Raw genomic sequence first — 13131 nt, forward strand, 5'->3', positions numbered from 1 at the left:
AGAGCCAGCAAGCCACCATTCATACAGAAGTCACATCTAAAAATCTGGTTAGTTTTACAACTGTTAATTTTTTTCTACCTACCTCTGAAATTCTTCAAGATACTTTCCTTGAATGAGGGACCACTCAAAAAAAGGGTCACTGAGGGAACAAAACTAATACAGGACATTCATTTTTTAACTGACTAGGAAATTTTGCTACAGCATGAGAAGATATTATCTCAAAATCAAAATAATCCGTAGGCTTTACAGTCACCACAGATACCCAGAGAAATGTGAGCACCTGGAGAACAACTGACGCGAGGGTTCGAACGGACTTCACGACACAATCAATATGATCATCACGAGCTAAATTTATTGTTAGTTACACAGAAGTATTTATACCTTCTCAACACGATTATGTACTATATCTATGTTACAATTTACAGGATTACGTATTACATCTATGTTTCAACTTGAACAATGATTGTCCATTATACAGACAATGACTTTCTATGACATAGAGAAAGAAGAGCATTGATCAGTTATTATTATCTATCATGAGAAAGCAGAATCTTATCCTTTTGGCAAAAGCAAGCGGTAACGGTCTTATCCATTTGGCAGAAGCAAATGGTTCAGGATGCGACTTGCAGTTACACAGTTGTGGTTATACAGAACCGGGTGCTTTCCTCCCTGCACCTGCATATGGGAGTTTCTTTCCTCCTGCTGTTTTTACGTGCCTGGCTTGCAATACACAATGACTATCTTTGAAACACTGGGTTGTTCACATTCAGGTGACCAAAGTCCTGTAAAAACTCATCAACAATTCCCCTTTTTGTTTTTGAATAACCCAGGCCGAATTCACCATGTTCTTAACTGACTTGCGTACTATTTGTAAAATACAGGCTACCGTCATCAAGAGTACAAATATCACTAGGAGTACAACACCTATCAACTTGATCAAATCTAGTAACCATCCTCTGATACCCTAATTTTGAAAGAGTGAATCTAGCCAACTGCTGCCAACAGTAATTTTATGTAAGTTATTTCACAGATCTCGTAATTTTTTGTGAATGGACTCGGAGTGATCAGATAGGTTCATGCAGCACATGCCCTCAAAGTCTTTACACCCATGCCCTTGAGCAAGTAATAAAAAATCAACTGTGGCCCTATTTTGCAGTGTAGCATGCCTTATACTATCAAAATCAGTGACTAATTCATCTAACATTTTAGATGTAAGGTTAAATTGCTTTTCTCCCCAGCAAGCTAAGCGTTGTAAGTTTTTTGCATTAATAGCAGCCATTCCTCCAGGAAAAAAGAATGAAGTAGCAATAATTGTTGCTAATGATGGTAACTGAACATTATCATTACATGAGCTATCTAATAAGCGTAAGCTTTGCCTGATTCTTCGTAAGGTTATGTTTTTTAGTGCAGCTATTGTTTGTCTAATTGTAGGAGTGAACATAGTTAATTTGCCAATATAGCAAGGTCCACCTACTGGATTGTGAGGAATCCCTGGCCAGGCCCTGTCTCCACAAATTAAAAATACTCCTGGGGGAAGCATTTTTCCTCCAGCTGTATTAACCAATTCTCTGCAGGCCATTTCATTAGGCCATTGGTTATTCCCCGTTACATCCTGCCAAAGAATTAGCCTAAAAGCTTCTGGTTGATTTTATTTTGGTTCCCCAAAAGTAAAAGATCCAGTTCCATTTACTGGCTGTAATTCATGAATTAGGTCAGAACAATCTGGCATTTTAGAGACATTCCCTAGTTGGACTGGCAATACACTTCCCAATAATTGAAGTTCTTGCATCAGGCCCAGGAGCGGACCGATTCAAGCCCTCCACGAAGTGCTTTTGCCAGAGGGACATGTTACATGCAGGCTGAGTATAATAACCTTGTTTGCGACATTCTCCATAAGTGTTGAGTCGTAAAATTTGGTTGTGAACCATTCCACCACCCTTTAAATGAGCCATTAATCAATTCATCAAGATTAGAAATTGGCAGACCAATCAAGCATGTTCTGAATGGATTTTCTGCTGACTGCATACTAATACAGAAATCAGTTATCCCTGATAAATTTGCCCAAGTAATCCACATATTTTCGCTAGGACTAATGGTGTGTAATGCATGAATTACAGCAGTGGTAATCATGATTGCCGCCTTAATTGTTGCCGCCTTTTCCAGTAACTTTTGCAAGCCAGCTATTGCGATGGATGCACTTGATAAGTTCGTGGAACACAAACTCCTTTCCCACACTCCAATGCTAAAATTTCTGTAGCTGTTCCAAAGAGTAAAAGATTCCTAGCAAGTTGTTTTGCTAGCAGAAACCATACCACTGCCACTTCTCTCTGATTTACATCTTCTATAAGCGATAAATCATACATCAAATTATGGTGGATTAATGGCAACCGTTCAAGTGGAACCGTAGTAGGTAGTCTATAATGAGAAGGCCCCAATGCCCGTTCTATGAAAGTTGATAGAGTTATGGTATTCAGACCATTAATACAATCCTAGCATACAACAGAGCTATTGCAGTATATAGGTATTGCTATTCCTTTCACTTGGCGTTTCCAAACCACTCTCTACAACTGATTCTCACACTTACGGCAATATACCAAAATCCAAGGTCTACACTTGTATCCGTGTTCCTGACAAGCACTTTCTAACTGTTCTAGCAAGCTGGAAGCTATGTCTGTAATATCATGAAAGACATCTAACCGCAACAAGTCACGATACAGAGCGACGATGTCTGTGTTGTTTCTGTTTAACTGTAACTGTACCCGCTCAAAATTAGGAAGTTAACACAATAGTGGTATCAATTGTTGTCTTATCCGGTAGAGCTGTCTCTGCTCCGCTTCCCAATCCGACATCTGTCTTCACATACGGCTTGACCCACTTAGCTGGAATCCAGCGGATGCCATCACCTGTAAGCAAACACATATAACCTCTTCCAATTAATTTAACTTCTGCTGGCCCACACCACTCGCCTGTCTCTGGTTTCTTATACATCACTTTAATGCCTGTGGTTGTGGCCTCTGATGAGTTTTCCTGTAGAAGGGCATGGTGCACCACCATTGGGGGATCATTCCTATCCTGTGACAATCATAAATAATGTAACACAAACAGCGCTTTAGCCAATTTCTCATCCAGTGATAATCCCGAAGTTCCCCCTTTTTGTTTTTACAACATGCCCTTCAAAGTCTGCTTAGCTCGTTCCACTATTGCTTGGCCTGTGGGTGAATGAGGAATACCAGTATTATGGTGTATCCCCCATAGATTGCAAAAACGATGAAAAACTCAAGAAATATAAGCTGGACCATTGTCAGTTTTCGGGGCTTGAGAAACTCCCAGAACAGCAAAACAAGCATGCAAATGACGTATAACATGCTTTGCTGTTTCACCGGTCTGAGCAGTTGCCCAAATAACACTAGAAAATGTGTCCACAGGAACATGTACATGTTTCTTTAAACCAAATTTAGTGATGCGAGTAACATCCATCTGCCATAGTTGTAATGGTGAAGTTCCTCATGGATTAACTCCTATACTCAAGCTAATACCTGAAATTTGACAATCAGGGCAGGTTTTAATAATACCTTGTGCATCAGTGAGAGATATGTTAAACTGTTTAGCTAACATTTTAGCTGATTGATGAAAAAATGAATGTGATTGTGAAGTTTGTTTGAAAGCATCCAAAGGTGGCATCTGAATGGCAGTAGCGACAAGCTGATCAGCATGTTGATTGCTAATTGACAAACCTGGTAAATTGTGATGGCTGCGAATATGTGTAATAAAATAAGGCTATTGCGGGTATTAAGGCAACATAATAAGATAAAAAATAAATGCTTTAAAGTCGGGTTAGCAACTTCTTTTATCATGGCTCGTTCAATTCTGTGAACTATTCCTACGGCATAAAGGGAATCAGATACTACATTAAGAGGAGTGTTTGTCCAATTAATGAAAGCTCAAATTATCACTTTTAATTTTAATGTTTGTAAAGAATCTCCTTTTTCACCCTGGATAATATGATGTTTCCAGGTAGTATCTGATTCCTGTCAGGTACACACAGCCTTTCTTGATTTTTTGCTTGCATCTGTAAACACAGTAGGTCTTGTAACAGGGGTTTCTGATCGCCATGGTTGATCTTCAATAATTTGATCTTCTAACATTTTTAGCAGTTTATGACTGGGATAATTGTTTGAAACATTTCCACTGTAACTTTCTAGGGCTATCTGTAATGGCAAAGAGTGCCTAAGACCCCAGTCTAGGTACCATTTTTGAATAGGTGATATTATTGTCTCTGGATCCGTTCCAGCTATCTCTATAATTCTTTCCCTTCCTTTCACAATTAATCGTGCAAAAACCTCCAAACGTGTGGTTATTGAATTCTGTGGCTGTATAGGTAAAAAGACCCATTCCAAAATTAACAAAGGATTTTTTCGACTACTATCCCATTGGTATATAAGACCATAAGGGTGTACACGCGTTGTTTTAGAGGAGTTAATAATCATAAAGTTTATAGGACAATTTTCCCTTAAACGTGAAGCATGAGCATTCGAAATCTTTTAAATTATTATGTCTAAGGCTTCCTGATGCACTTTTGTAAGATGTCTTTGATCATTGGCATGCAAACTAGTTCCTAGCAAGTCTATCGAAAGTTGCGTGTCATCATTAGTAATACCACAAATGTTACAGACCCATTGAATATCCCCAACCAGTTTTTGAACATCATGTACAGTCGATATATTTGTAGTTAAAATTAGTTTAACAGGGAGCACAGTAGCTGTGTCTATGTGCCACCCTAAATATTTCCAAGGAGATGAACTCTGAACTTTCTCGGAAGCTATTTTAAACCCCGAGCTGTCAATATTTTGTTTATCTCAGGTAACAAAGGAAAAAAATTCAATTTTTTTCCTGCAATTAGAATATCGTCCATGTAATGATAAATAATAAGACAAGGAAAATTTTATCTCAAAGGCTCTAAGGTCCATGCCACATAAATCTGACACATAGTCGGAGAATTACGCATGCCTTGAGGCAGCACTACCCAATGATAACATTTATGAGGTTCTGCCTTATTGATGGCAGGGACTGAAAAGGCAAACCTCTCTTGGTCCTCTGGATGTAAAGGAATAGTAAAGAAACAGTCCTTCAAATCAATGATTAAAAGATCCCAGGCCTCAGGAATCACAGTTGGCATTGGTAAGCCTGGTTGCAGTGCTCCCATGCTATACATGACAGCATTAACCGCTCGTAAGTCATGAAGTAGTCGCCACCTTCCGGACTTTTTTGGAATGGTAAAAATAGGAGTATTCCACGGGCTTGCTGATGGAACTGTATGTCCAGCTTCCAGTTGTTCCTTAACCAGTTCTTGAACTTTAAGCAACTTTTGCTCTGAGAGCGGCCATTGATCAATTCACACTGGATCATCAGTTTTCCACTTAATCTTCAGGATTGGCTGCTCACCAGTGACCGCTCCTAAAAAGGATAAGTTATTAAAGTGGTTCTCATTTGACTCAATAAGTCTCTGCCGATTAGTTCTAAAAGTCTATATGGAGTCCGCATCACATATGGCTTAGTGGATACTGTAACATCATCAGGAAATGTGAATCGGATCACAGACTGACTGATTTTCGTTGCTTGGATGCCTCCAATTCCGGCAACCCCGAACTTTGGAGTAATAAGGGGCCAAGATTTAGGCCAGATTTGAGTAGAAATAATAGTAACGTCTGCTCCAGTGTCTATCGTGAATTGTTCCTGAATGGTTACACCATCAGGGCCAGTAAGCTTAACCTGTTTTTCTGGTTTATCTTTAGTAATGTCCATGGCAAAGTACACCTGTGGAGCTCCTGTGGATCCAAATCCTCTAGCACCTCTTACTGAACTGCCAGGTTGAGGTACTTGAGAACGAAAGGGTATTAACTGCGCTATCCTTGATCCTTTTGGAATAGAAACAGGAGGGTTAATTACATAAAGCATGATTTTTATAATCCCTTCATAGTCTGCATCGGTAACACCGGCAACAACAAAAATTCCTTGCTTTGAAGTCGAACATCCTTCCAAAAGAAGAGCACACAAATCACTACCAAGCGGACCTTTTACATTGCTATCGATTAAATGTACATTTGAGTCCATTATGGTTATGTCTATTGCAGTTTCCACATCTACTCCTGCACTCCCTGCTGTTGCAGAGACGAGCTGGTTAAGTCCTCCTGGGTTGCTGTTGCTGTCCACGCCCCCTGCGTTTGTGTCCTAGCGCGAGGGGCTCTCGCGCTCATCTGATCGTTTCGCTTTCTCTGGCATTCTATGATATTATGACCCTCTCTCTTACATTTAAGGCACCATCTAGTATTAATCCTGCATTGACTTTTCAAGTGTCCTAGCCTCCCACAATTAAGGCATTTTAAACGGTTCGAATCTTTCCTTGACTTTTCATATATAGGTTTCACAGCACCTTGAACTGCAGCAGCTACATATGCAGCTTTTTGTATCTCAGAAGTCCGTTCCATTAACTCTAAAATTTCAGCTACACCAGCATCTTTTGGTGAAGATCTAAGTTGTGTTCTGGTCTTATCATTAGCATTGTCAAAAGCTATCATTTAAAATATTTTTTCTTTCATTTCAGAATCTAAATCAGGGTGATCGTAGATGGCTTTATGTAAGCGATTAACAAATTCAGAAAATGGTTCATTAGGACCCTGATTCACTTGAGCAAAGGCTGTGTTACAAATTTTATCTGGCATAGTTAGGAAAGCTTCATAAGCCAATCTTTGACTTAGTTGATTCACATGAGGCAATGATTTAACTTGCATGTCTAGTGCAATCCAGGGACCCACACCCATTAATCGTTGCGCAGTAACTCTGTATAACGGGTCACCCTGTTCACGCTGGATATTCTGAGCTCGTATACATAACATTTCCCATTGTTTAGTGAATAACAATTGTTCAGACGGAGTTAAAATTAAATGACCTATTTGTTGGACATCTGCAGGAGCTAACAGTTCTGAAGAGAAAATATAGGATAAAAGTTGTAACGTCATTTGCGATCTAAGTCCATACTGATTAACCGACAGTTTAAGCTTTTCCAAAATTTTCCAATCAAATGGTTGCCAAGCAGCACCAGGACCACCTTGTTGTACCGATACTGGAGATGCCTGCGGTAACATTGTCCCTTCAATCAAGGCTTCCTTAATAACTCCTTTCCATCGATTAGAAACCATATTTGATTCAACAGCAGCCTCTGCTGGCCTCTCCAAATTTTCGATTACAGGTGCTGAGGGCACCACAGGGGAAGTTATTGTCAGCTGTGGTTTCAATTGTGGTGATTCAAATGAATACGACTTAGTGGTTTTTCTCCTAGTACCACCTGAAGCCCCCAAAGTCATATCCTGTAAGGTATACACTAATTCTTTCAGCAATTCATCTGTTACTCCTTTTGAATTCTTTTCCGCAACAGGTGCAACCTTTGCCTCTGGTGCAGCTGCAACAGGCAAGTCTTTTCTTTCAACAGATTCAACATTCTCCCCCGCCACCGCCCCAGCCTCTGTCTCCGGCGCGGATGGTAACACAGTTTCAGGCGGCGGGCATCTCTCACCTCCTTGCGAGTCACCCTCTTTTTTAACTTTCGGTAGAGGAACTGGCCCGATCGGAGGGAGATTTATATCAGTTGAAAAAAATGACGTGGTGATGGGGCATGCTACGGGAGGTTTTGGCTCGGGCGTGAGAGCAGCACACATAGCTGAAGCAGCTTTCTGTTCCTCTTTCATAGTTCGCAGTGTATCAAACAACAGCCACCAAATTGTCGCATAATTATTCGCCTCTCAAGCTCCTTTGCCACCGGAGCTAATTGCCTCCCATAATGATTTCCCAACTGCTTCCCAGGTGGTCAGTTCAAAAGCCACACTGACACCAGAAATCAGGTCTCTCTCCCAGACCCATAATAAAAAGTCTCTTAAAACAGAGGAGTCTACTTTTAACCCTCTCTTAGAGAGAATATGTTAGAGGAGGTTTAGAACCAATTCTTGCTCTTTGTTCATCCCCATCTCCTCACCGACTGCTCACCTGCTCAACATAGGCGAGATTCTTATTTCTTCTCGTCCCTCCTGGACGGCATCGTCTTTCGACGGATTCTTGGGGCACACAATTTCTTCCCACTGCCAGCGATGAGGATCTACGTTTCAACAGAGCTCCATCTCATCCCACTCCCAATCGCATGCAATGAGTGAGGCTTCCCACCGTGGCAGTGAGGATATTTCGGCTGGCTTCTTCGATCACCTAGACGAACGTTATCTCCCAAGGCTGGAATCGATCATCTGAGGGTCCCTGTTTGGGCGCCAAATGACGCGAGGGCTCGAACGGACTTCACAACACGATCAATATGATCATCACGAGCTAAATTTATCGTTAGTTACACAGAAGTATTTATACCTTCTCAACACAATTATGTACTATATCTATGTTACAACTTACAGGATTACGTATTACATCTATGTTTCAACTTGAACAATGATTGTCTATTATACAGACAATGACTTTCTATGACATAGAGAAAGAAGAGCATTGATCAGTTATTATTATCTATCACGAGAAAGCAGAATCTTATCCTTTTGGCAAAAGCAAGCGGTAACGGTCTTATCCATTTGGCAGAAGCAAATGGTTCAGGATGCGACTTGCAGTTACACAGTTGTGGTTATACAGAACCGGGTGCTTTCCTCCCTGCACCTGCATATGGGAGTTTCTCTCCTCTTGCTGTTTTTACGTGCCTGGCTTACAATACACAATGACTATCTTTGAAACACTGGGTTGTTCACATTCAGATGACCAAAGTCCTGTAAAAACTCATCAATGAACAACCTGATTTTACAAGTATAGGGGTTTGAGTAATTGCTGAGAAATTTGGATTAAGGGAAATATTCCATATGTGTATATACATATTAATTTATTGGCATACTTATAGGTTTCTGTCATAGAATCATTCTGGTCAGAAAAGACCTTTAAGATCAGAGTCCAACTGCTAACCTACCACTGCCAAGTCCACCCCTGAACCATGTCCCTAAGAGCCATGTCTACATGTCTTCTAAACACTTCCAGGGATGGTGACTCAACTGCTTCTCTGGGCAGCCTGTTCCAATGCCTGACAACCCCTTCTGTGAAGAACTTTTTCCTAATAATCCAATCTAAACCTCCCCTGGTGCAACCTGAGGCCATTTCCTCTCATCCTGTCTCTTGTTACTTGGGAGAAGAGATCAACACCCTCCATGCTACAACCTCCTTTCAGGTAGTTGTAGAAAGCAATAAGGTCTCCCCTCAGCCACCTTTTCTCCAGAATAAACAGCCCCGGTTCCCTCAGCTGCTCCTCATAGGACTTCTTCTCCAGATCCTTCACCAGCTTCATTGCCCTTCTCTGAACTCTCTCCAGCACCTTGATGTCTTTCTTGTAGTGAGGGGCCCAAAACTGAACACAGTATTCAAGGTGTGGCCTCACTGGTGCTGAGTACAGGGAGACATTCACTTCCCTAGTCCTGCTGACCACACTATTCGTGATACAAGCCAGGATGCTATTGGCCTTTTGGCCACCTGGGCACACTGCTGGCTCATATTCATCCGGCTGTCAATCAACACCCCCAGCTCCCTCTCTGCCAGGCAGTTTCCAGCCACTCTTCTCCAAGCCTGTAGCGCTGCCTGGGCTTGTTGTGACCCAAGTGCAGGACCTTGCACTTGGCTATGTTGATTCTCATACAGTTGGCCTCAGCCCAACCACCCACCCAGTCCAGATCCCTGTCAGTAAGCTTTCCTTCTCCTGGTGCTGTAAGAGCAGTAGCCATCCTGGCTCTCAGTGGGGTCAAGAACAGGCCCAGGAGAAGGTGTGCGGCTCTTTGGGCAGGGCTTGCTGTCTGAGCAACTCTTCCACCTTCCTGTGGAAGAACAGATGGCAGAGTCGAATTTGTTGCTTTTGGGGTTGTTTGTTTGCTCTGCATATGATTTTGGAATGATTGGGGATCCTACATGGAACCAAATTTGAGCATCGCTTTTTGTAGCTGGAGATGAATATTGCTTATAAAAGAGAGGGGTAAAAAGGATAAACGTCTCAGTTGGCTAATCAAGGTGAATGCATTATTAAAGAACTAGAATAAGAGTTTACCTGAAAAACTTGAAGTAACTTAATGTTGCTTCTGTGAATGAGCTCTGCCAGTCACTTGCAGCTCCTACACCGAGGAAGGGCATGATCTGCAGATATTAATGCCAAGCATTAACATATATAGGTAGTATACATTTTATCAAGAGCAATTCTTGCTGAATTTTTTTCATATAACGCCTTTTAGTGGCACTTTATAACAGATTTTCAACAAAAATAATAACCGGTACCAGTCAACTGAGGGGGAGGCAGAGGCCAGGCCTGCGGGGGACACGCTCCAGAGGCGGGAGGGAGGCGGGATGGAGCCGCAGGCGGGGACACTGGCGCTTTCAGAGTTTTGGAGGTGGGAAGGCTGAAGAGGGCGGACAGCACCAGCTGGCTGAGGGGTGCGGAGAAAAGGCGGCGGGTGCGGCCCGGGGCGGGCTGAGGCTGCGGGCGCTGACGGGGAACAGCGACGCTGCCCATGCGGACCCCGGCTGCAGAGAAGCGGCTCCTCCCGGGGGGTCTGGGAGCTGACGGGAGGAGACGCCCCTTCCCCGCCTCCGCCTGCCTGGAGCCGCCGCTTCCCGCTCGGGGCGGTGTCTCCGGTCCGGCCCTCCCCATTGCCGCCCCCGCCCCCCGTCACTAGGCGATGCTGCAGCCAAGATGGCGGCGGCCGCCGAGTGAGCGCAAGCGGAGGCAGCGGCTCCGCTCCCGGCGGTCTCCCCGCCTCGGGCACGGGGAGGCGGAGGGATGAGGCGCGTCTCCGCTCCCGGCCGGTCGTCGTGAGGGGCGCGGGCCGGCAGGCGCCATGGCGGGGATAATCAAGAAGCAGATCCTGAAGCATCTCTCCAGGTCAGTGGGGCACGGTGCCCCGGGTGGGCTGAGGGCTGTGCCGGGGGGGGCGGCGGCCGCAGCTCCCGGCGCCGCGCCTCCGGGGCCTGGCGTGGGGCGGCGGGACCAGGCTTCATGCAGCCCGGGGAAGGTGGAGCTGGAGCCGCCTCCTCGGGGTGACCGGCCACTTGTCCGGGGCTGACAGCCGCATAAACGGCCCCTACCCCTCTCGCTCGGTGCCCGGCGGCGCAGGGGGGGCCGGCACCCGCCCGAGGCGAGGAGGGGGCTCGGTCCGCCTGGCACAGGCGGGAGTCTCCGAGTGAGTCACCGCCGGGCTCCGGTCGCCTCCCCGCCCCGCCGGGCAGACGGTGCCCGCCCCCGCCGCACGGCGCCGAGCGGGGGCAACGCTGCCGGCGGGCGGGGGTTGCAGTGGCAGCGGGCCCGCGGCCCCTCGGCGGGGGGCGCTGGCGGGGCCCGTGGCGGCGACGGGGAGCGTGGAGAAGGACGGTGGAAAACCCCAAATCCCCTCGTAATTGGAAGGCGGGAGGGGGTTACACAAGCCGCCCCAGTTCGGTTGGTGGCGGGGGGTGTTGGGGCGGGGTCAGTGTCCTTGCAGGTCTGGTCGCGACATGCGAGCTCTTGCAGGGCCAGGTGCGGCCGGGTAACAAAAGACACGCGTGTCCGTGCACTCGAGGGGATGAAACAACTTCGACGTTTTCCCAGTGACTGAAATAATATCTAACATGCCTATGTATTAAAGAAAACAAACAAACAAAAAACCCCGACTGTGAATTTTGTAGCTGTCAGTGTCGTGTACTTGAAAGATGGAAAAACTGCAGAAAGCACACAAAATGATTAATACAATTTAAAAAGCCCCATTACATTTCTCTCATCTTCTAAAGAGAGACAAAAACCTGTTGGGTACTTGATCTGTCATGACACAACAGTGTTGTTATTCTTCAGAGCTTACTTCTGTAAAATAAGAAGTATAACCTGAAATGTCGGTCTTTTATTTGCTTATTTCCCAGATGTTTTATCCTATTTTGTGTGTGCGTGTCTTTTTTTTTCTTTCTGAAACATGTTTATATTCATCAGCGCTAATAAATAGAGAAAATCAAACAAAATGAAATGACAGTCATTTTACTAATCTGTTGATGATGCACAGGGAAAACACCATTTTAATTCCAAATCCTCTGATATCTATCCACTGAATATGATGTATGAAGCAGTAGTAGAGTAATTTTTCTCTTCCACTTATGAGTTTTGTAGCTGGGAATGCTGGTAAAGAAATCTTGTCTTCATATGAAAATAACCGAGCACTGTGCGAATGGAAATGCAATATGAAGATGTCATCAGCCTTGAGTCAGTTTTCTAATCAGAAACGTGTATGGAGTCACCGGACTTAATTGGCTGATTCAGCTCACTTCCCATAGTGCTATTTAGCAAGCTGTATGGAAACAGAAGTGAACTCTTGTCTCTGTGCTGCAGGTTAAAGACCAAAATGTGTCGAGGAACTGGGCATGAGTAACAGCTGTTTTTTGCCTAGTTTTTCAAATAAACAGCTGCATAGATTAGAATTAAGTACCTTTTAATGTTGATAAATCTCTTCTTTGCTTTCTTACGTGGTGTGATAACACTCATTCAACACGACAAGGTCAATTGATTGTGACAAGTTTTGTCACAAGGTTTCTGAGTGGAAATTGAGGCTCATTTCCACACTATGTTGACATTAAAAGAGTATGTTTGCCACCTAAAATATAGACAGTATTATTATTAAGCCCATTACTATGGGTGTTGTTAACCACATGATCAGATAATATCTCTTCTTCCTGCAGAACTGGTGCTTCACTGGTAGCAGAATTTGGTTACAGAAGAAAACAGATTTCAGGTGACAGGAGCACCTATAAATCTGGTGGCTTTTTAAATTTCAGGGTAGTGTTGTTCTGTATTTCAGGGTTTTCTTCAATATAGTTTATAAGAACATGGTTTTAGTATGCTTCACACACTGTTTTATTTCAGTCTGGAGCCAAATACATGAGGAATTTCCTGTCGTACAGAGGTTACTAAATGACACTTTCACTCTGTACTCTATTACTAGATTGGTTCCTGTTCTGCAATTTTTATGGGTCCTCAAAACTTGATGGCTCTTTGCCATATTCAACAAAGCAGATATGGCAAGAATTATCCTGTTATCTCAATTTACTTTC

General features: G+C 43.9%; 1 protein-coding gene and 1 long non-coding RNA gene across 2 annotated transcripts in view; one reads left to right on the forward strand and one right to left on the reverse strand.

Moving 5' to 3' along the window:
* Window positions 1-344: 344 nt before the first annotated feature.
* LOC135999499 (uncharacterized) lies at window positions 345-10597 on the reverse strand. Its single transcript, XR_010607694.1, has 3 exons — window positions 10342-10597; window positions 10118-10203; window positions 345-2903 (listed from the first exon to the last, which is right to left on the reverse strand). It is a non-coding gene; the product is annotated as an uncharacterized LOC135999499 (long non-coding RNA).
* Window positions 10598-10739: 142 nt separating this feature from the next.
* Window positions 10740-13131, forward strand: part of BLTP3B (bridge-like lipid transfer protein family member 3B) — a 61054-nt gene continuing 58662 nt past the window's right edge. Inside the window, exon 1 of the mRNA XM_065649179.1 lies at window positions 10740-10945. Coding sequence (XP_065505251.1) covers window positions 10902-10945 — 44 coding nt within the window. The 5' untranslated portion in view covers window positions 10740-10901. The remainder of the gene's footprint in view (window positions 10946-13131) is intronic.

Source organism: Caloenas nicobarica, chromosome 1 (assembly GCF_036013445.1).
Source record: "Caloenas nicobarica isolate bCalNic1 chromosome 1, bCalNic1.hap1, whole genome shotgun sequence".
Lineage (NCBI taxonomy): Eukaryota > Metazoa > Chordata > Aves > Columbiformes > Columbidae > Caloenas > Caloenas nicobarica.